The 22,716-nt window shown below is 38.7% G+C and overlaps 2 protein-coding genes across 2 annotated transcripts; one reads left to right on the top strand and one right to left on the bottom strand.

Moving 5' to 3' along the window:
• Positions 1–1,584: 1,584 nt before the first annotated feature.
• On the bottom strand, positions 1,585–5,345 carry LOC129238036 (inosine-5'-monophosphate dehydrogenase). Its single transcript, XM_054873072.1, has 5 exons — positions 4,849–5,345; positions 4,623–4,773; positions 3,579–4,227; positions 2,980–3,520; positions 1,585–2,919 (listed from the first exon to the last, which is right to left on the bottom strand). The coding sequence occupies exons 1-5, from the start codon at positions 4,992–4,994 to the stop codon at positions 2,814–2,816; spliced, it is 1,593 nt and encodes a 530-aa protein (XP_054729047.1). The 5' UTR covers positions 4,995–5,345; the 3' UTR covers positions 1,585–2,813.
• Positions 5,346–6,087: 742 nt separating this feature from the next.
• On the top strand, positions 6,088–7,593 carry LOC129237471 (polyglutamine-binding protein 1). Its single transcript, XM_054872249.1, has 2 exons — positions 6,088–6,427; positions 6,495–7,593. Exons 1-2 carry the CDS (start codon positions 6,352–6,354, stop codon positions 7,499–7,501), a joined length of 1,083 nt encoding a protein of 360 aa, XP_054728224.1. The 5' UTR covers positions 6,088–6,351; the 3' UTR covers positions 7,502–7,593.
• Positions 7,594–22,716: the final 15,123 nt, after the last annotated feature.

A 22,716-nucleotide genomic window follows, 5' to 3' on the forward strand; every position in this document is an offset into this window, starting at 1 on the left:
ACTAAATGGCTTGTAATCAAAGAATGAACTGACATATTGAAATGAAACTTCACATACGTTCATATGAAGAGAGTACCAACCTGACAGAAGGAAATCTAGGCTAGTAGCAATGCCCTCTCTTAGCGAACCGCAAAACTTATTAAACAACCTGGCATACCTTTAATGCTTTTGATTTGTATTTCGAAAACAACAACAAAGCAGCAACTGTGACAGGAGGCTGTGATTTAGAAGTGGGCTTTATACCATTGGCCGATTCCTATTTAAGGGTTTAGGGATAGTCAGAGGCCCGAAAAAACGACGATTTTCAATAATTTTTTTTTTTGCTATTCAATTGCTTTATTTTACAAAAATAAAAACATAGCATTAATACATACAACATGTTTCCACTTGACTTAAGCAAAATTTCAAACAAAAATTACTAATTGTAAAAAAAAAAATTAATAATTTTAAAATTAATCGCTGTTTGTGTGAAGCCCGTTTCTTCAGAAGTCCTTTGCGGTGATCGTCACAAGTCCTTGGATATTCATCTAAAATCAATCAGACAAGAGAAATTAGGTTTATTAATAGAAAATCTTGTGCCTAATCGAAGCGTTTTTTTTTTTTTGTTTTCAAAATTAACAATATGGCGGCATCAGGAAATATTTTTCAGATTTTCGAGAAAAAAAACGACAATTAATTGTTTAAAACAATCGAAATTTTTGAAAAAAAATCCTTCGATCAAGCACGAGCTTTTATGTTTTTCAAAAGCAGTATAAATTTTATTGAAAACTACCAAGCGGTTTTAAGGTACAGTGAACACCAAAAAACATAGTTTTGAGAAAAACGCCTTTAAAGTTTTGCGCCGAGCGCCGGAGTGTCCGCGCGCTCTTTGTTAATTGTTGAATAACTCGAAAAATGTTTGTCGGATTCACTTCAAATTTTCACACAATATTTTTAAGATATGCTTTAAGAAAATGCAAAACAAATCCAACTTTTAGAAAATTTTGACTCCCCTAACCCCTTAATTTATGACTTCATATAAACTGTATAAATTTTATCTAAAATATATTTATTTACATTCTACATTTTAACCATAATCTTTATTTAAATTTAGAGCTTTGACTCAACTCGCAAATATCAATTCGTGTTTATTTTTCCTTTGCGATCAGCTGCTTTTCTCACTTGCAAATTCTTACAAGTAAAAATGTGGCCAATAAAAACTTGCAACTTCCCCTCAAAATGAAATACCATTCTGCTCTCTCACTTTCCTCTACTTTGCAGGCTGTTTTGCGTACATGAACACTACATATTTTGCCAGTGAATGGTACTTCAACCATTTCGCCTACCTACAAATTATTTGCTTCAAGAACAGACCTATAATATACAGTTAATTGATTTGATTGAGGCTGAGTAAAAGAAACAAATACTAATGCATACTATGAAAGATGTAACAAAAACATACTCGCTCATGCAATAATATAAGATTCAACGATTAGTTCAAACAAAGCATTTTTTTTAAACCACACAATGCATTTTACTTAGTAAGTAATTTAAAACTTTGCATTGTACTCGCGCAGCCACCCTTAGAATAAAACAAGCAACGCCTTTTTGTTACATGTAAATAATTATTTATTATATGGATTACTTGAATATTTCCACATTCGTACATATGTATGTATGAATGTATCTCTTCACATTTATAAGGAATTACGAATTGCATGTAATCTGTGTATACATATGTATGTATGTTTGTATGTAATGCATGTATTCTAATATATATATGTATGTTTTTTTTTTAACATCGATAAAATCTAAAACACCACAAATTTGTTAAACTAATTTAAAATTACATATTCCTCCGCTTCTGCATGCCAAAGCATGCGCATAATTTTTCCATACTTGCACGCAGTTTTTTGTTTTTTTAGTAAGCTTGTATAATATTTCGACATACGTATGTATATGAATTATGTATTATAGTTGGTATAATTTTGCATCCCTATTTAATAAATTTAATAAAGTGATTAAAATTAAATAAATGTCTATTTGTTGGATAAAAATATAAAACAACTCAACAACACTTGCAATTGAAGTACAGAGCTAATTGAGGTAAGCTATTATTATATTATATAATAATTTAGAAAAAATAAAAGCTTTCCAATTGTTGGCAAATATGTCGCTGCTATTTATGAATTTACAAATTTGCAACAAAATTTTTGAAATTGTCTATTTCTTAATACTAAAAATAGGACTTAATATTCAATTGCATTTAATAAATATTAATTGAATGGAACTGAATAAATACAAATAGGCAATTCTAGTAAATATTTTAGTATTACTCCTTAATACAGCAGTATTCAGCACTTTTCTAAGTACAAATAGTTTCATATAGTTCCCATCTACTTCAGCTAAGGTTTTCATTACCACATACATAAATATCTGGCATGAACAAAGAATAAAATTTCTAAGGCGCGTATACAATTAATTACTCAATAAGCATACTTTTTAAGGGAATTCAACTACAGCAACTTAACAGTATTGCATTGTCACAATTTTATCATCATAACGGTTTTGAACTACTTCATGCAATGCCAATGCGTGTCACATAATACCTTTGTTGTTGTTATAGTCGTTACTACACAGCGCTTATATTACTGCCGACGTCGCTGTGTTGTTGCTGCGCCCGTCGCTGTATTGTATGCACTAAACGCTGCCGCTGCACCACCTCCCAACGTCCCACTCCGCTGCAAATATGCCGCCAGTCTACCATTGCGCCCCTGTACCAGACTATTTGCGGTTAGGGCATTACCGGTACGCGCACAAGCTGTCGCTGGCTGTTAGAATAGTCGTTTCTCATAGGAGAATAAACCATGCACATTACCCTCGAGCTGTGCGGAGTGTGTGCGCTTCATAAAACGCAACTTGCCATTGTAAATCATTGATCTATAAATGAATTACATTAATATTTTTTTAATGATTACGAGACAAGTCAAAATAACGTACCTTAATTCACTGACTGTGCGTGCGCCAATATCTTGGCAACTATGCTGTAGTCCACATTCCAAGTAGGGCAAATAACGCAGTACCGAACCCTTGTCGACAATACTGCCACTCACACCCTGTGCAACCTTTGTGCGATCCATTTCTGTGTGATAGTAGCGTGACATGGCAGCGCCTTTAGCATCACGACGCTCCATTGCCTCCAGTGAACCCATACCGCGGTACTTCTTCAAGCGTACACCATCCGAAAAGAAATACTCGCCAGGCGCTTCGGATGTGCCGGCCAAGAGTGAACCCATCATGACAGCGCTCGCTCCCAATGACAGTGCTTTTACAATATGACCTATGGATTGGATACCGCCATCAGCAATAACTGGCACGCCAAACTGTTTGGCATACATGGAGACCTGGTAGACAGCAGTAGCCTGGGGACAACCGCAGGCCATAACCTCTTGGGTGATACAAATCGAACCGGAACCCATGCCAACGCGTAAACCATCAACACCGGCATCTATTAGATTTTTAGCCTGGGCGCGCGTCACCACTGCAAAAGAGAAGCAGTTATACAAAAAATAAAAAATTCAATTGCAGGTCCTACTCACCATTGCCACCAATCACTTGCACTGCGTAAGTGTTCTTGATAAATTTTATCATTTCAATCTGATATATGGAATTGCCTTGCGAGGAATCCAATACAATTACATCAACGCCATTTTCAATCAGCAATTTCAGACGGTCTTTATCTTCCGGGCGTGTGCCAATAGCAGCGCCCACCAACAATTGCTTGTTGCTATCTTTCGAGGCATTCGGATATGAACGAGATTTCTTCAAATCGGTGCGCGCAATCAATGCAACCAGCTCACCATTTTCATTTACAATTGGCAGTTTACCTTTCTTACTCTTCTCTAATATGGCATTGGCCATGGGCAGTGTGATGCCATTCGGTGCAGTGATCAATTCGGTGGTCATAATAGTACCCAGTTTGATGTCTGGCTGATTTTCACGAAAATCAATATCACGCGATGTCACAATGCCCATCAAACGGCCACCCAATCTACCATTCGATGTTATGGGGTAACCGGTGAAGCCGTTTTTGCGGCGCGCTTCAAGCACGTCACCCACTGTATTCTCAGGGGACATAACCGAGGGGTCACGTATGAATCCATGCTTGTATTTCTTGACTTTGTGCACCTCATTCGCTTGATATTCCGGTGTGCAGTTGTGATGGATAATACCAATGCCACCGCAGAGCTATAAATACACGAAAATTATATTAAAACAATAAAAATATATTGTGATATAGCAGAGAATCGAAACTTGTATACATAAATGCAATATAATGGAAGTCTGAACGCTTCATATAAAAGTTATTAATTCAATTAATTTGAAGAACTATTAAATAATTGCTTTCGAAGCAATTTTAAGAACAGAGGCTGTTCTTGTGCTTATGTTTAACTAGACAGTTATTTAAGTATATATGTACTTCCGGAAACTTCATTTGGGATTTTGGTCATATTTATTTCTAACGTTGCCTGATTACTAATATACCAGAGAAATATTTTTTTCGTTGCCGTTGCCTGTTAGCAAACTTCAAATTGTAAATTCTATTTGCCTATTATTTTTGGTCCCTGATCAATAACACTTACTGCCATTGCAATAGCCATATCTGATTCGGTGACTGTATCCATAGGCGATGAGACTAGTGGTGCACGCAATGTTATATCTTTTGTTAGAGGTGAACTCAGATCTACTTCCTCAGCGGCGAAATCAATATAGCCGGGCAAGATAAGAAAGTCACTAGAAATAAAAGTAAATAAATGACAAATGTAAGAGCACGCAAATAATAAATTACAATGCTAGAATCAAACGTACTTGTAAGTCAATCCATCACTGCCAGCGAAAAGTTCAGTACATGAAAGGCCATCTTGCAGTTCGTCTCCATTAACTCCTGTAGCTACACTTTTCACCGACGAACTTTCAAAGCCATTGGTGGTAACATCGTTTGTTGCTGTTTCCATTGTTATAAGATCGTGTGAAACGAACAAAAACGTTTGGCACTAATTAAAATATGTATGTATATATATGTTAATTGACACAGGTAAATAAACTCTTCTTTTTTTTATCGAAAATTTGGCAAAATGTTTCTTTTTGCTCGTCAAATCAAGTGCGCAAAATGCTTCAAAATTTGCCTGCAGCCGCTTGAATGCCGGTGGAAAATTTCCAGATGTACCGCTCGTATAATATTCGGTATTAGCCACAAGTTATATATATACTTCCACAAATTTGTTAAAAATGCAAGTTCTACACAGCAAATTAAAAACAATTCTGTAAATAGAGTAGAAATTTTCGTAAGTAACGCAGTAAATGTTAGCTGGCAGTTGTCTATAATACCACATTTTTTTAATAAATTACTGACCGTCCGTCTCAAAATGCGTCTCACTCAAATGCTGCACACTAAATGAGCACTTTTGCAAACCCCACGTGTTGCTTATGTCCGTCTTGTTGAGGGTTCCCTATTTTCACATGGTTGCATTGCTAACTCAATTATATCCCAATAAAAATAATTAATTTATATATGTTGAACCAAATTTTATTTAATTTAATGTTACTACAGCTATGTTATAAGAGCGTGTTAAAGACGGTTCTACGTTACCGGAACGACCCGGATTTATATCTGGCCAAGGACGGTCATTACAGCAGCATACCCTGTACCAAGGTGGTATGGCTTACGTCAAAATGATATGCTTTGTTTGAATGTATTGGTATGTTTACATTCGTATGTTTACATTTGCTTGCTGATTTTGACGTGATGCTTGCACCAAACGCAACAACAAATACATGTAGGGTTTTACTTATATGTGTTTGCTGTCACCTGTAATAAATTCGCCTTGCCCTGTACATTTACAACAACTGCTACAACAACAACAACAACATCAAGTAAATTTGAAGTTTAAAATAGCAAATAAATATACAGCTAATTTACTAAAGAGGCATTTAAATATATAATTTCGCAACGAAATACATACATCAGAGTTGTGTAGCCTATATTCCACATTTTTCTAATGCATTAGCAACCCTGAATGTGTTTCTCAACATTTGTCACTGAACATACCTGCCTACTGACAGCCGCGCTAAACAGCTGGAAAAGTTAAACAATTCACTTTAGGAAAAAATTTTACCTGCCTTTTAACTGAATTGAAGCAATATAATAATTTAGCTACATACAAATTCAAAAAGTAGCAGAAAAAGATTTTTAAACCACTTCATAATTTTTTTGTTGTGCCAATCATAACTACTCCTAAAGTCGTCCGCTACGGTTGCGCGCATCGATTTTCCGGACAGCAGAACTTAGAGTTTACTTAATTATATACAGAAATGAGTTTGCCTCCTGCATTGTTGCAACGTTTGGCTCAGCGTGGTCTTGTGCAAAAATCCAAAGCTAAGGAAACAGGTTTGTGACTGAGATTTACACATAAAATTTAGTAAATGTATTTTAACGAATTGAATTTATTGCGTAGATCCGCCTCAGTCTGCGTCAGTTGAAAATGAAGAAGTTATCGCTGAAGATTACGATGAAATGGAAACAGATGATCAAAGAGCTAGTGCCCATGAGGAATATCAATATCCACCCCTTTACGACACCGACACGGGAAGTAAACGTGTAGAAGAGAATTTCTGGCTGGAACGCATGAAGGAGCGTATGGGGGAGGCCAACTCTACTACCGGTCATCGTGGTTGTCCGAATAAGTACAATATTTGGCACAAATGTACGCTATTTTGTGTTAATCGCTGGGGTGATGGCAAATCCGAGCCAAGTCATGAATATATGCTACGCTATAAACGTTTGCGTCGCAAGTACCCGTTACCCAAAGGTTGGGGCGATCGTTATGATCCTGGCTGTGGCTGCTATTACTTCTACAGTGTCTCCGAGAACTTAGTTTCATGGCTACCACCCACGCATCCCAAGTCCCAAGTCACTAAGAGTGCTGCCGTCTTTCGTAGACAGCTAGAGGAAGCAGCTGGCGGTGAGGGTGGTGGCGGTAGTGATGGTGAACAACAACCAGACGATAGCGATGGTGCCGAAGAAACCGAACTGGCGCGACATCAACGCGAAATAGATGAAATAATAAGTTCATCGATGCGTCCACGTTCACCGGCGGTACCAAAACAAGATTTCCCCAGTCTACAGGAAAACACGTCGGCAGTAAGCTCGGCAACGCCACCACTGCGCAAACCGAAGTCCCGTGATTTAGACCGCACGCTAGCCAAACAACGACGAGACCGTGATAAGGAGCGTGAGCATGGCAGTAGCCGCAGACATCGTGGTCGAGGCGACGCAGAACCAGCAGATCCTATGGATCCCAGCTCCTATTCTGATATACCTCGGGGCAAGTGGTCCGATGGACTATCCGCTGGCGGCAATGAGGAGCAAAGGAAGTCAAAAAAGCCTAGCAGCACAACTAGCAAAGAGACGGGAAGAGAACGCGAAAAGCATGCAGATAGTCGACGTGATAGTGAAGACTAAGCGTTAATATAATTGTATATTAATATATTTTATACTAGAAATAAATGTAATACAAAATAGTGTATGTATGTACGCATTCTGTATACCATAAACTATCTCAATTTTTGTTATTAGGTTGTGAAGGCAGTAGAGCTGCGATTGACCTGTCGGTGTGAATACTTTATTCTGTTAGCATTTAGGCACAACCCCAATTATACAAACCTAAGCATACAAGCGTTAACAGCAGCAGCAGCAACAACAGCTGAATAAAAAAGCAAACAGGAGGCGTCATCGAATCGTGCAGCCTCTATTAAATTGCTACTTTACTTTAGGGTTCTTTATTTACTCACATACCCAGCCCTGCCCATTCGCAGTCAGCAGCTCTCCGTTACTGCATCATATGCGCTCTCGCTCTCTCGAATCTCCTTGCCGGCATTAGCAGTGGTCTGCGTAAATTCCTGTGCTCCTGTTACATTTGATGAATTTGAGGCGTATCTAGGGCGTGGTGGATGCCGACCTTGGGTGTGTTCGTCGGCATTGCCGTTCCGCTATTTCGCTTCAACCTTCAATGGCCGGCTGGCTCTGTTCGTTGCCACAGCCCCGGCAGGAAGGCAATCAGCGCGCGCCTAATGGTTTGGTCAAGTAGACGACGATCTGGCCTCTCAGTAGCTTTATGCCGAGCCCAAATGTTTGTTACTACACTGCATACATACACATTCTTCATTCTTTCAGCGCTTTCCTTCAATACTAGGGTGGACAAAGCGACATAAACAAAGTAAATTGATATGAATGGGTGCAAAGCAGGGCGGGGAAAGCACGCAACACAAACAACAGTAAAAATTTCAAACCAAACAACTGCCTGTCATTTGTGCGCTTCTACTTGTGTTGTTGTTACTGTCGACTGGCTGTTGATATGTACTCGTATGTAGTGTTGGTGGAGGGATTGTGCTTGGCCACAGCCAGTCAGCTGTTACGACATGTAATCGTGCATAATTTGCCATTCTGAATTCTACTCTTGTTGGTTATCTGTTTTGTTGTTGTTGATTTGCTTTTTAACGGGCGGTTGGTTGACACGTGATGATGGTTTTATCTGTTTTTGTTTTCACTTTGCCCCTATCTACTAACCTGCTTTGTTGTGAACAATGCACGCGCATTGTTTTTGTTGCCTCTCTTATTTCCTTACGAATCAATGAGGCAAGTCCATTTAATTGTGTGTTCTCAAGTGGAGGTGGTGTAGAGGTCCTCTTGATGTTAGTGAATAACACCGTATAAGATTTTAATTAGTCACACGCTTTACAATTTCTGTCTCTTTCTGTTCCGGTAAGTGAACAAACCTGTTAGGAAATTAATAGCCCAATGGGTAGAATTTAAACTATAAAACTTTAGAAATTATAATTATCAAACTCTAAAAATTCGAATAAAATATGGATTTTTTTTTTCAACATTTAATCTGCTCTGGCTAATAAATAACTTTTTTCAGTATCATTTATTTGTAACTGTGCACATCAACCGAAACAACGCCGATTTTAGATGCCGACAAAAATACGAACAGAACAGCTCGTGAACTCTTAATTTTCCTTGAATTTTAGATGACTATTTATTAGTCAATGCAGCTGAAGATACACCAGCAGGAACAGGTGAAGCGAAAGTGGCGGTTGGAAGCTATACCGTTTATACCCTCCTGTCCCGTGCAAAAAACCATTGAGCAGTCAGGTCGAAAACTACTCTATTGCGACTACCCCGACAAAGGTGGCAAGTTGACATTTGTAATGCAATACATAATATGTACAGTTGCGAACACGAAAATAGCAGTACCAAAAAATATTAGATTTAAAAAAAAAAAAAATTTTATTATGTGATTAGAAAGTTTTTATTATTATTCTATTCCTTAACCGTACACATTTTAAATTAAATAAATTCTGTAACGGAAAAATAAAAATTTGTATAAAAAAATAGAAACTCAGCGTTAAGGCGTTACATACGTCCAGAATTTTCAAAAAATCGATTTTTTTTACAAATTATTATTCTTCATATATTAGTTTTAGGCGTATTTCTTTGGAAGTCGATTGTAAAAATTCCCCATAGATACAAAGTTATGGTAGAAAATGTAACTGCCCGACGAGAGTTTGATGCGCATAGGTAGCTGTCCTTCGCAAGAAGAGCTTGCTTCAGTATTAGGAGTTAGCCGCCAATCCATGCTTTGGGATTGCATGCTTTGGCAATGATTCAGAAACAGGGGACTTGGGTTCCTTATAAGTTAAAACCAAGGGATGTTGAACGTCGTTTTTTCGCCTGTGAACAACTGCTCCAGCGGCAAAAAAAGACGGGTGATGAAAAATGGATTCATTACAGCAATCCATAGAAAAGAAAGTCATGGGGACTTCCCGGTCATACTTCTACGTTGTCACCTCGGCTATTCGATAACCTCAATTTTATTTACGCGAAATCAATCCGACTCGCGTGTTTAGGATCGTTATCCTACTGGTAGACCCATTTTATTGGCATTTCCTCTCTGCAATACGGCAACATAGCATTGTGCATTAATTCCACATAAATATTGGTGCCCATTAATGACACTCCATAAGACACTCGTGAAGACTCTCGGGGAAGCTGGAGCTCTTCGTCCGCTATAGGTGGTGGTTGGACTCCGATAACGGCATTCGGGGGTCGGGAGCTTAAGAAGGTGGTAAGGGTCTCCTGATGAATGTCGTTTATGGCCTGTCTGTACACTGTCTGATCCTGGAGTGGTCTGTCTGTTTTGTCCAGGATCTCGTCCACGTCGTTGAGGAAGAGCCTCCTGATGTGCCTGGGAGGTGGCTCAGGCTCAAGCAGGTGTCTGCATGGGTGAGGTCTACGGTGACACCCTAGCAGAAACTGGTTGCTGAGCAGTTTGTTATGCTCCTTCACAGGAAGTATGTGAGCCTCATCATGCAGGTGTTGTATTGGGGACATCAGGAGACATCCTGTCGCGGTCCTAATAGCAGTATTTTGGCAGGTCTGGAGCTTCGTCCACTGCGTATCACTGGTTCCGGGCGACCAGACAAGCGCAGCATAGTTAAGAACCGGTCGGCCTATTGCTTTGAAAGTCGACAGCAACATTTCTTTGTCTTTGCCCCAAGTGCTGCCGGCAAACGACTTGAGGACCTTGTTGCGATTCTGTAGTCTAGTTGCAATAGCGGTTGTGTGCGCGTAGAAGGAGAGCAAGCTGTCAAAGGTGACTCCCAATATTCTGGGGTTGTTTACCGTCGGTATTGGGGTATCATCGACGTGTACCTGAAGTTGCAACTTGACCTCCTTTGTCCAGGTGGTAAAAAGGGTCGCCGTGGATTTAGTGGGAGAAAGTTTTAGATTTCTCGCAGTGAAGAAGCGAGAAAGGCAGGCGAGGTAGTCGTTTACTTTGGTGCATAGGCCATCAAAGTCATTGCCCGACGCCATTATCGTGCAGTCGTCGGCGTATGAGACCAGTGAGACTCCCTCTGGTGGCTGGGAGAGTTTCGAAATGTAGAAATTAAAAAGCAAGGGTGAAAGGATATCACCCTGCGGTACTCCCTGCTTTATTTTTCTCTGTTTTGACGTTTGGTCTCGAAATATCACCGACGAGTGACGACCACTCAGGTAGTTAGCGGTCCACTTCTTCAGCCCTGGCGGGAGTGTCGACTGTAAAATGTCATCTAGTAGCATGGCGTGGCTGACTGTATCGAAAGCCTTTTGTAGATCCAACGCTACTAGGACAGTTCTCTCGCAGGGGCGGTTTTGGTTTAGTCCGCGGTTTACCTGGCTGTTTGTGACGGTGAGTGCTGTGGTGGTGCTGTGCACTCTTCGGAAACCATGCTGGTATGAGGCTGGAGTCAGGCGTTCTATAAGGTGTGGGAGTAGAAGGGATTCAAGCGTCTTTACTACTGGGGAAAGGAGAGTTATCGGACGATAGGACTCCCCTTGGTTGACGGATTTCCCTGGCTTCAGTAGTGGGACCACTCTCCCTAATTTCCACTTATCAGGAATGATGAGAGTGGCCATAGACAGGTTGAGGACCTTGGTGAGAAATTTTACTCCCAGTGGACCCAGCTTTTTCAGCATCAGCATGTTTAGTCCGTCAGGGCCAATGGCTTTAGATGGTTTCATTTGTTTGATGGCCCCCTGAACCTCATCGCTGGAGAAAGCAAGCGGCGCACTGTTGTATGACAGTTTGTGCAACCGTCTGGTGGCACAACGATTGGATCTGTCAACCGGAGGATGCAGTATAAATTGCCGGCTAAAGTAACTCGCGCATCTCTTCGGATCCGACGAAGTACGACCGTTGAAGGTGATATCCACTTGTCGTTGTGCTTCGTCGGGTTCGACAGGGACCTTACGGTGGACCAGAGCTTGCTCACACCAGAGGTGAAGTTGCAATTTTCGGATCGTGTTGCATGGCAGCTTTTCGTTTTCCTGCTTTACTTTCCGGCTTTTCCACAAATTTAATTGCATTTAAAATGATTTTTGCTGAACATGAAAGAGTATTTTGTATTTCTGTGTTAGATCTTCAATCTGCTCTCAATTTTAGAATCTGCTTTCGTTTTTCTATGGTGCTGTGTTTCGCTCGACCCACCAAAAATAAGAATTATATGCATGACTCTCACTAAAATTAAACAAAAAATATAAATAAAAAATAAAATACGTACTTTCGTCTAAATCAGTGCAAAATTTTATAAAATTTTTTTTTATTAAATTTCCTTTAACCAGCATGTTTAGTCCGTCAGGACCAATGGCTTTAGATGGTTTCAAATGTTTGATGGCCCCCTGAACCTCGTCGCTGGAGAAAGCAAGCGGCGCACTGTTGTATGACAGTTTGTGCAACCGTCTGGTGGCACAACGATTGGATCTGTCGACCGGAGGATGCAGTATAAATTGTCGGCTAAAGTATCTCGCGCATCTCTTCGGATCCGACGAAGTACGACCGTTGAAGGTGATATCCACCTTGTCGTTGTGCTTCGTCGGGTTCGACAGGGACCTTACGGTGGACCAGAGCTTGCTCACACCAGAGGTGAAGTTGCAATTTTCGGATCGTGTTGCATGGCAGCTTTTCGTTTTCCTGCTTTACTTTCCGGCTTTTCCACAAATTTAATTGCATTTAAAATGATTTTTGCTGAACATGAAAGAGTATTTTGTATTTCTGTGTTAGATCTTCAATCTGCTCTCAATTTTAGAATCTGCTTTCGTTTTTCTATGGTGCTGTGTTTCGCTCGACCCACCAAAAATAAGAATTATATGCATGACTCTCACTAAAATTAAACAAAAAATATAAATAAAAAATAAAATACGTACTTTCGTCTAAATCAGTGCAAAATTTTATAAAATTTTTTTTTATTAATTTTCCTTTAACCTCAAGCAACTGAAAGCTCTGCTATTTCACTATTGCACTAAAAAATGTAACGACGCCAATAAAGAACCGATCGTCATTTACGTAGATGCTAGACTTATTCAGATAAACTATACATATCTGAAATCCCTTAGCCCTTCGTAGATATTTGGTACTCAATTCTTTTTTTGTATGATTTTTAATGAAAAAATAAATGACTTCAAAATATTTTTGTTTTTTCATTTCATGCCATTTTCATGTTGTGTAAAACTACGAATGTAATAAATTATGAATCAATACACGAAATTTGGAAATTTGTAATATATTTTATTGTAATTTGATAAGTCTCGAAAAGTGTAAAAAAATAAATAATAGATCAGTGTGGGTTTACAACGTATTTTTGGATACAATTATGGGGTCCGAAAGTGCCTATTACGCTAAAGTTTTGATAAAAGTGGAGGTAAACCCCATAAAACGTTTTTTGTTTTGTACGTTTTTATAACTACTTTTCTTAAAAACTTTACGTACCATAGACTTCAAACTCTACTAAATTTAAAGCTGGAATCTTATTGGGTAGACAGATGACAGGGTTAAGGGGCATTTATGAATGCTTATTTAAATTTTTACCTGACATGCGACAATTTTGTTAATTTGACAAGCAACTGATTTGCTTCCATTTTGATGTCGTTATACATCCACAATGCCATTACGCAAGTGATTCTATGGCTGATTAAAAAGTTTAAATTGCTGATGAAGTTTTGAAAAATTTCGTTCATAATTTGAAACTTTGCCATAGTGGTTTTTGTTGCAGTATGCACCATATTTCTATAAAAAATAATGATGTGTTTATAATTTTGCAACGGGGTATACATAAATGACATGAAATCATAGGGCGTACTAATAAATAAATAGTGGTTAGTGCGAGCACCTATTACAATATATTCTCATTATGCAAGTTTTTATAATTGTGGGGCAGAATTACCTGTAGAAAGACTACCCTATAAATTAATGAAAACATTTGTGTGTTCCCTTCCATGTTTTTAAGTCAGCAACCGAATTTTGTATCGATTTCCTGCCTATTGAGAGGCGACCGCTATTAGACATTGTTTTTATCAATTGATATTTCTTGACCACAGTGGTCAATTAAATTCGGGTAGAACTGATGAGGTGTCATGCCGAACCTCACTCAAGAAATATCTTTAAAAAAAAGAGGTTGTCTGTAAAGTCGGTTTACTGACGATAGTTTAACGTGATAACGTCATAAGAAAATACTGATTGAATGGTTGCATTTTTCAAAAGAAAATTTTAATTTTATTTGTTTGATAGATATTTTGTATGGATATAGAGAATGAGCTAACATTAACATAACATAACATAACATAACATAACATAACATAACATAACATAACATAACATAACATAACATAACATAACATAACATAACATAACATAACATAACATAACATAACATAACATAACATAACATAACATAACATAACATAACATAACATAACATAACATAACATAACATAACATAACATAACATAACATAACATAACATAACATAACATAACATAACATAACATAACATAACATAACATAACATAACATAACATAACATAACATAACATAACATAACATAACATAACATAACATAACATAACATAACATAACATAACATAACATAACATAACATAACATAACATAACATAACATAACATAACATAACATATAACATAACATAACATGCTGTTCAAGCAAGGTAACGGCAATGAGCAAGGTAACGGCAATGAGCAAGGTAACACTAATGAGCAAGGTAACGACACATTTTTTCGTGCGTGCAGCCTGTTAAATCGAATTATAAGACGTTATCACGTCAAAATGTAGTAGAAACAACAACAACAACAGGTTTTCCCTGCAGGGATATTACATATGCGGCTAAGAAATGTATACTAGTGACAGACCGAATATCCATTTTCATTAGCAAGCACTTCGCTTTGACTATAGATATGTCTATAAAAAGGTCTTTCAAAAGACGCGCTTATATATTGTTTTAAAATAAAACATGTAAAAATTCAGATTCTTTCAGGTGTCACTATTATTATTAAAAAAAAAAGTAATTGCAAATAAAAACGAAAAATGGCCTCATTTAAATGCCCACCATAAGCACGTCTACAGGTAAAATCCGTCAATCAGTCGTTTCATGAATGAATCATTGAGAACGTCGAGATGCTGAACGTCGATGCTGAAGGTTGTTCAGCAAAACACATTGCGCTGCAGTACCAATATTCGCAACAGAAAATTCAGCTTTTGGTCTGCCAGTCCTTTTTCTATCCTTGACAGAACCAGTTTTTTGATATTTTTCATCAATCTTCGAATTGTCGACTCATTCCGACGATTATTTCCTAAAAAAAAATCAGGAATTTTGCGATATGTTGATCCACCATTTTCATAATAAGTTTCAATCATTTCAACACGTTCGATTGTGACATAAATAAAAGATACGTCTAGGAATTATTCACTACTGACAGCCCAGCGTCACTTTTGAAAGACCCATACAGGTATACAAGTTGAAGTCCAAAAAAAATAAGACTGGCGTCATGCCAAAAATACTTTTGATGGCGCCATCTTCTTAATGAGTTAGTGCATTGGAAGTTACATCTCTAGCTGACTTCCAGTGAAAGCTTGGTGACATTCGGTTCAGTTGAAGCGAAGTTATTGCGTCTAAAGTGTCAGTATGTTTGTGTCATCGGTACAAAAATGAGTTTTGAACAAAGAGCTAATATCAAATTTGGTTTTAAAATCGGTAAAATCGGTAAAATCGTTTACCGAAACATTTCAATTAGTGAAAAAAGTGTATAGCGGTGATTGTCTAAGTCTTGCCAGAGTTCATGAATGGTTTACACGTTTCAGAGGTGGTTGTGAAGACAGAAAATCAGTAATCAATGAAAACTCCATCGAAATTGTTTGTAACTTGATCAAAAATGAACCGAAATCATTGTTGAAATTCATGGAATCGGAGTTGAATATCTCCAAAACATCGATTTATAGTATTTTAACTGATCATTTGTCCTTACGAAAGGTCTGTGAACGTTTCATACCGCACAAGTTAACTGAGGAGCAAAAATTGCTCAGAATTCAACATTCGAAAGACCTCATTAAAAAGGCGAGAAGAGACGAGAACTTCCTTTACAACATTGTAACTGGTGACGAAATGTAGTTTTTCCAACATGAACCTGAAACTAAGCGTCAAAGTGCCGAATGGAAGACCTCAGACGAGCCACCTAAAATATCGCGTTTGGAGAAGTCAGAAACCAAGTCGATGTTCATTTGTTTTTACATTTCCAAGGGAATTGTCCACAAGGAGTTAGACCAACGGGCCAAACCGTCAATGCAATTTTCTATTATGGCATTTTGAAGCGTTTGTTGCATCCCACTCGTCGAATTGGCCCTGAATACCGCGAAGGACTAGTGACTGATTTTTTGACTAGAAATCGCATTTTAATCACCAATCACTCACCGTACTCGCCTGATATGGCTCTCTGTGACTCCTACCTATTCGGAAAATTGCATTTGGCCATGAAAGGAAAACGTTTTGTGTCCGTAGAGGCCATCCAAAAGGCTTGTACTGACGTCCTGAAGGACATTCCGGTCAATGACATGAAACACTCTTTCGAAAAGCTTATAAATCACGCAAAACAGTGTATGGAGGTCAGAGGGGACTATTTTGAATAAATAAACTCGAAGTTATCAGAAGAATGCTCCTGTCGTTTCTATTTTAGCTGACTTGTTTAATTTGGATTTCATCTTGTATTCGGTGACAGCCCATACATCTTTCAGCAAGACTCTGCTTCTTCACACAAAGTGATAGCGACACAATTTTGGACGGCTGGAAATTGCCATGCTCACATAGCACGGAACTTATGGCGGCCTAACTCCCCAGACTTTAATCCCCTGGATTACTACGTATGGGTCGTATTTGAATGTGAAATCAACAAAAATTCTCATAACAGAAATTAGCCACACGATTCAACTTCTTTTGCAGAAATACTACCTAAATATGTATGTATAAAGATGTTCGTTTTCGGATCAGGAAGAAACTTAAGAAATACCGAATCTCAATTTTTCCGTTTTCGGTTAATCACTATTGAATTCCTTTAAGAAGTGATTTTCAAACAAACGATAAATGGGAGGTGCTTCATTGCACTTCGAGTAATTGGTCACTAATAAATATATTAAAAATACACATTTATATGGATGTGTACATACAAGACATAAGTATGTATATACTACATACAAATGTTTGTATGTACATATAGCATTTCCCAGTTGGCATTAGCAAAAGAGCTTCTCCAACAAAGCCTTACTGCCATACCTTCCCTTAGTGGCCCAAAAAAGATGTTACCCTTTTATTTCAGCTTCTTTAAAAGCTCAATTGGAAGTTCTTTGTTCAAATGCATCCCTGTTCAGCTGCTGCAGTTTCATTTTTTTTCTTCTTGTTTCGATTTTTTTTATTATTTTGCTATACAATTTATGCAAGAAGCTAATAAAGAATGTTAAAGGTAAGGTTAAATAAGCTTGATTTTTAATTCAAACCACTCTACACGAGTAGAAGAAGAATTAATAGTACTTTTAGAAGAGGTATCAGGTCCAAGAAAGCGTTCGACACTATCAAACGAGACGCAATATGGCTGACGCTGAGTAGGAATGGAGTTTCCGCCAAGATAATCCGCCTCATCAAAGCCCTCTACGAGAACTCCGTACTGGCAGTGCTTCACAAAGGCGATATCAGCGATCCATTCACTACCAACGCAGGCATAAGGCAAGGTGGTCCCCTGTCGCCCCTTCTCTTTAGCTCTTTAGACCTGAACAAAAAAGGTATCATATGGAGTTTCACCAGAAATCTTGAGGACCTGAACTACGTCGTTGACATCTGCCTCCTCATTCTCAAGCTGTCTGACACGCAAGCGAAGGCGGACAGACTAGTCGCGCTGGCACGCACTGTCGGACTGGAGGTCAACATCGCCAAGACCAAGGCTATTACAGTTAACTACAATAACGCAAGACAGATATTGAATGACGAATAACCGGACCGGTGGAATTTGTCGAAAGCTTCTGCTATCTCGGCTGCATTATCACGGCAGATGGTGGAGCAGATGAAGATGTCAACTGCAGGCTAAACAGAGCAAGGGCAGCATTCGGGCGAATGCATACAGTATGGAGGAGTTCGCAGATCTCCAGGCGCACTAGACTACGAATATTCAGTTGATGCGTGAAGTCTGTATTGTTGTAAGAGAGCAAAGCATGGCTGGTTTCTAACACAATCACACAGAGGGTACAATCTTTCGTGAACAAATGGCTCCGCATCATCTGCAGAATATTCTGGCCCAACACCATCAGTAACTACGTATTTTGGAGATGGATAGGTCACACGTTGAGAAAACCACCAGATAGCATCACGAGAATGGCACTGGATTGGAACCCGCTAGGGAGCGGAGGTCGCAAAAAACACTTGGAGAAGGTCGATGTTGCGCGAACAAGCAAATGCCGACATCTCATGGGACGGCGCAAAAGTAACAGCACAGAACCGTGTACGATGGAAGAGTCTTGTCGAGGCCCTATGATTCCGAGAGGAGTGAACAAGGAAAAAAATCAGGTCCTGCCATTGTCAGCAGGATTATGTTACCATTTATGAAAAATAAAACTAAATGAAAATAAAAATTAAAAAAGCCAAATCACCACCATAGGTTTATATAGGGTTATTCAATAGGTGCGCTTCAACTTTTTTCCGATAGGGAGGGCGAACGACGCAATATTTTTTTATTTTTTGCTTGTCATTTGTAAACTTCATTAGTATACATTTCATCATGGAACGCTACACACTTGAGCAACAATTGCAAATCGTGCAAATTTTTTATGAAAATAATCGTTCTGTTGCTGCTACTTTAAGAGCATTACGGGCATTTTACGGTCCATTTAACAAGCCGTCCCGTTTTGGGGTCATTGGTCTACAGTAACAAGCCGGCGACGATTTGTGAGCTCAGAGCCAATATTGAACGCGAAATTGCTGGAATTTCGGCCGATTTATGCAAAAGAGTGGTCGAAAATTGGGTTCAACGATTGGACTTCGTAAAACGTGCACGCGGTGGTCATGCAAAAGAAATCGAATTTCATACCTAAATGTATATGTTCAAACTCGATAATAAAAAAAAATTAGTTAAAAAAGTCAAACCGTTTGTGTTTTATTCAAAAAAGTTCAAAAGTTGAAGCGCTCTTACTGAAAACCCCTATATATGTACATACATATATATAATTGGGCTTATACCCCTTTTGGGTGTTTGGTCGCGTTCTTCCTCCTATTAGTGGAGTGCGTCTTGATGTTGTTCCACAAATGGAGGGACCTCCAGTTTCAAGCCGACTCCGGACGGCAGATATTTTTTATGACGAGCTTTTTCGTGGCAGAAATACACTCGGAAATACACCCCCATTGCCTGCCGAGGGGCGACCTCTATCAGAAAAGACCTTTTCTTCATTTTGGTCTTTCACCGAGATTTGAACCTACGTTCTCTCTGAATTCCGAATGGTAGTCATTCGGCCGCATATAGGTTTGATACCAGCTTTTTCTCCGCTTAGCTGAGCTCTTCGGTTATGCTCTTTATCGTCCCCACAAGAAACTTGAAAATATTTCAATGTCAAAAAAGCAATCAGCAGCTAACATTTGCTAGAGAAAAAATTAAAAAAAAATTTTTTACAACTTCCATACCCAAGAAGTTCATATCGAACCAGCAATTTTCGCTCACATCACCGAATACCATTTTGCTATGCAGCCCCATTGCGAACGCTGGCAAAACACGGCTCAATTGGCATGCAGGTAAAATAAACCGTTTCTACTCTCAAAACTGTTTGCGTTGTCGCTCATAAAAACTCCACAAAACCGCTAATTAGCGCTATTGTCGAGTAGGTGTTCTATGGATAACAAAGAATGTAGCAACAACGAACTCTCACATAGGGGACTTGTCAGATATATAAATATGACTGTTTGTAGAGTAATGGCGTGGTGGGCATGTCAGTAGTCTCGCACGGCAAGGCGTAATTTTTTCGCGATAGGCGAGCCAGTAAGCCGAGCCCCGAACGGACAGCGGTTCGCCTGGTTCTCAGCGCTAGAATGAGATGGCGCGATATGGAGACTATGACCTCCAGCCCTCCATCCACTAAGAGTCATTCAGCAAGGCAGCCAGTGAGTCGCCAGGCGCCAGTTTTGTTGGCTCTTTTACGCCAAGCTTCATACGGTTGCTACTTCATGAAGTGAGTCAAGGGATGTGGTACTACGAGCGGACACACACACATACATATGTGTACACGCACATGCATGCCAACGAGTCGAGTATGTACACAAATTAGCACACAATTCCAATTAAGCAATTAAAAGCCGCTTTTTGTGGCCATATAAAATGAAATGAAAAGCAAAAACCGCTGGGGAGCGACGGATGCAGTGGCACAGGCAATGTTCTGAATCTTGTTATTGTTGTCACCACCACACTGCCCTGCAAGCCTTAGTTATTGTTGTTATTACATGTAACAGTGGGCGGTGGGTGAGGAGGAGCAATCGGGTGAAATGTTGGTTGGCTTGCAACTTAGGTGGCAAATTTGTAACTAAATGCACATAAAAACATACATACATACATATATACGTATATGCGAGTGTGTGCACAAACACTTTCGTATATTTGTATATGCATGTATGTATGTATGTCCATAAGTTTATTTAAATGTGCGTTCGTGTGGCTGTGCGTGCGGCAACATTTTAATGGCAGACAAAATGCTTGTGCCAGGATTTTAATTAAGATGATGTTAGTGTAATAGGATAGAAGAAGAGTCGCTGGCAAAAGTGTAGGTCGAAATTTTTGCTAATGAAGAAACATTTTTAGAATTTTCACTAATTGGCAAAAGTGGTTAAGTGATGGGTGAGAGGTCTTCGGTGGTGCAAGGGGATACACTAAACCGTACGTATGTGTGTATGTGTGTGTGTATATTATTTTATTTTACGGTTTCATTGTAAGGCCAGCAAAACGAGAAGCAATGCTGAGGTTGTTGATGTGTTGGAAAGTTAATTAAAACAGGCAGACAGACAACTTGGCCAGACTGTTAAGCTGTATTACCTAGCAGTAAAGTTCGGCGAACAATGTTGTGGAGTATACGGAGGGTTGACTTTTGGTCGTAGTGGATGGTGGTAAAATTTCAATTGTTAAAGTAATCAACTTAAGTGTAGGAGAATCGAAAAATGTTAAGGCCTACTTGTAAGCAGAGATGCATAGTAAAATGTAAAGAGTGTTTCAAAAGTGCCGCCTAGATGTCAGTAGTTAATAATTCCCAGACGGCAGTAGTTTTATGTCATCTTTGACACTTCCCATGCAGACAGATGTACAATTTTGCACGACAGTACAACGCGTTGAAATTTTTGAAATTTATTATGAAAATGGTCGATTTTTAACCCTCCGTTGAACACCTCTTTTAAAATCTTCGATGGGGCACCCGGGTCCGGCCTTTTTCGTCCTGTTCGAGGATCCTTTTTAAAAGATTTTATCCATAAATCGATAGAAAATAAAATTTTAGGAAGCTACCTGGAACCTCAAGTCGTTAGCTATAATAGAAATATGTTAAATTCTCCTCCAAAGACGAAAAGTCTGGCCAGAACAGTCAGCCGAATCATGAAAAGCGCGAAAAAAAATTCACAGGTTGATGAAAAAATTAAAAGAAAACTGCATAGAAAAAGGACTGTAGAGCAAAAACTGGAAGTTTAGTTGAGAAAACTGCTGCTGTAGCACAAAATATTGTTATGCAACCATCAACATAATTTTTTGAATACAACTAATGAATAAAAATAGTGAAACCTGAAAAAATCTAAATTTTTATGTGTTTTATTTTAAAACAACATTTAAGTGCGTCTTTTAAAAGACCCTTCATTGTGTGTTTAGCTACTATTCTATTTGGCCGCCGCAGCCGAATGGGTTGGAGCGTGACTACCATTCGGGCGTGTGTAGGTTCGAATCTCCGTGCATGAAACAGCAAAATGACAGCAAAATGAGGAACGGGTTTTTTTCTAATAGCAGCAGGCAATGACAAACCTCCGAGTGTATTTCTGGCATGAAAAAGCTCTTCATAAAAACCATTGCCCTTTGGAGTCGGCTTAAAATTTTAGGTTCCTCCATTTGTGAAGCAACATCAAGACGCACGTCACAAATATTTTTTATTTATCTTCTATTCCAAAAAATAGCAATTTTTGAATATATGTAATTTTTTTGACCACTACATATTTTGATTGAAAAAAAATTATTTGATTTATTGCGCTGTGAGCCTAAACTGGACGAAAAAAGATAAGAATCAAATTACTGGCGTACTGACGTACTGCGCCAAATATCGCACACTATTTTCGTCTGAGAAGACCTCTACTAGAATTTTCTGAGAAATATTTTTGGGCCCTTTTTAACCTTCCCTACTAACTTTAACTTTTTCAGATTCAAAAACAAAAAACAAGAATCAAAATTACCCACACGAGTAAAAAAATTGATTAAAATGTATTAGGCTAAATTTGGTTATAATGTCAAAAACAATCTTAGGCGGAACGTTTTTGAGGTAGTTGCTGTATTTACGAATTGAAATAAAGGGGGGCATATTTTTAAATATTTATTGCAGATTTTTATTATCTACTCTGTTTACTAAGAAGAAACAAATATTAAAATCTTCAAGTGTCGGAAATATTCTCGTGCACTTACATACATACCTATGGTGGACCTCGAACTGTTGTTCAGGATAAGTGAACGCTTGTCTACACAACCACTTCAGGCAAGAGATTAGAGGGAAAGCATACAAATAACACATGGGATGAAAAGTCCCGGGC

The sequence above is a fragment of the Anastrepha obliqua genome, chromosome 2 (assembly GCF_027943255.1).
Source record: "Anastrepha obliqua isolate idAnaObli1 chromosome 2, idAnaObli1_1.0, whole genome shotgun sequence".
NCBI lineage: Eukaryota > Metazoa > Arthropoda > Insecta > Diptera > Tephritidae > Anastrepha > Anastrepha obliqua.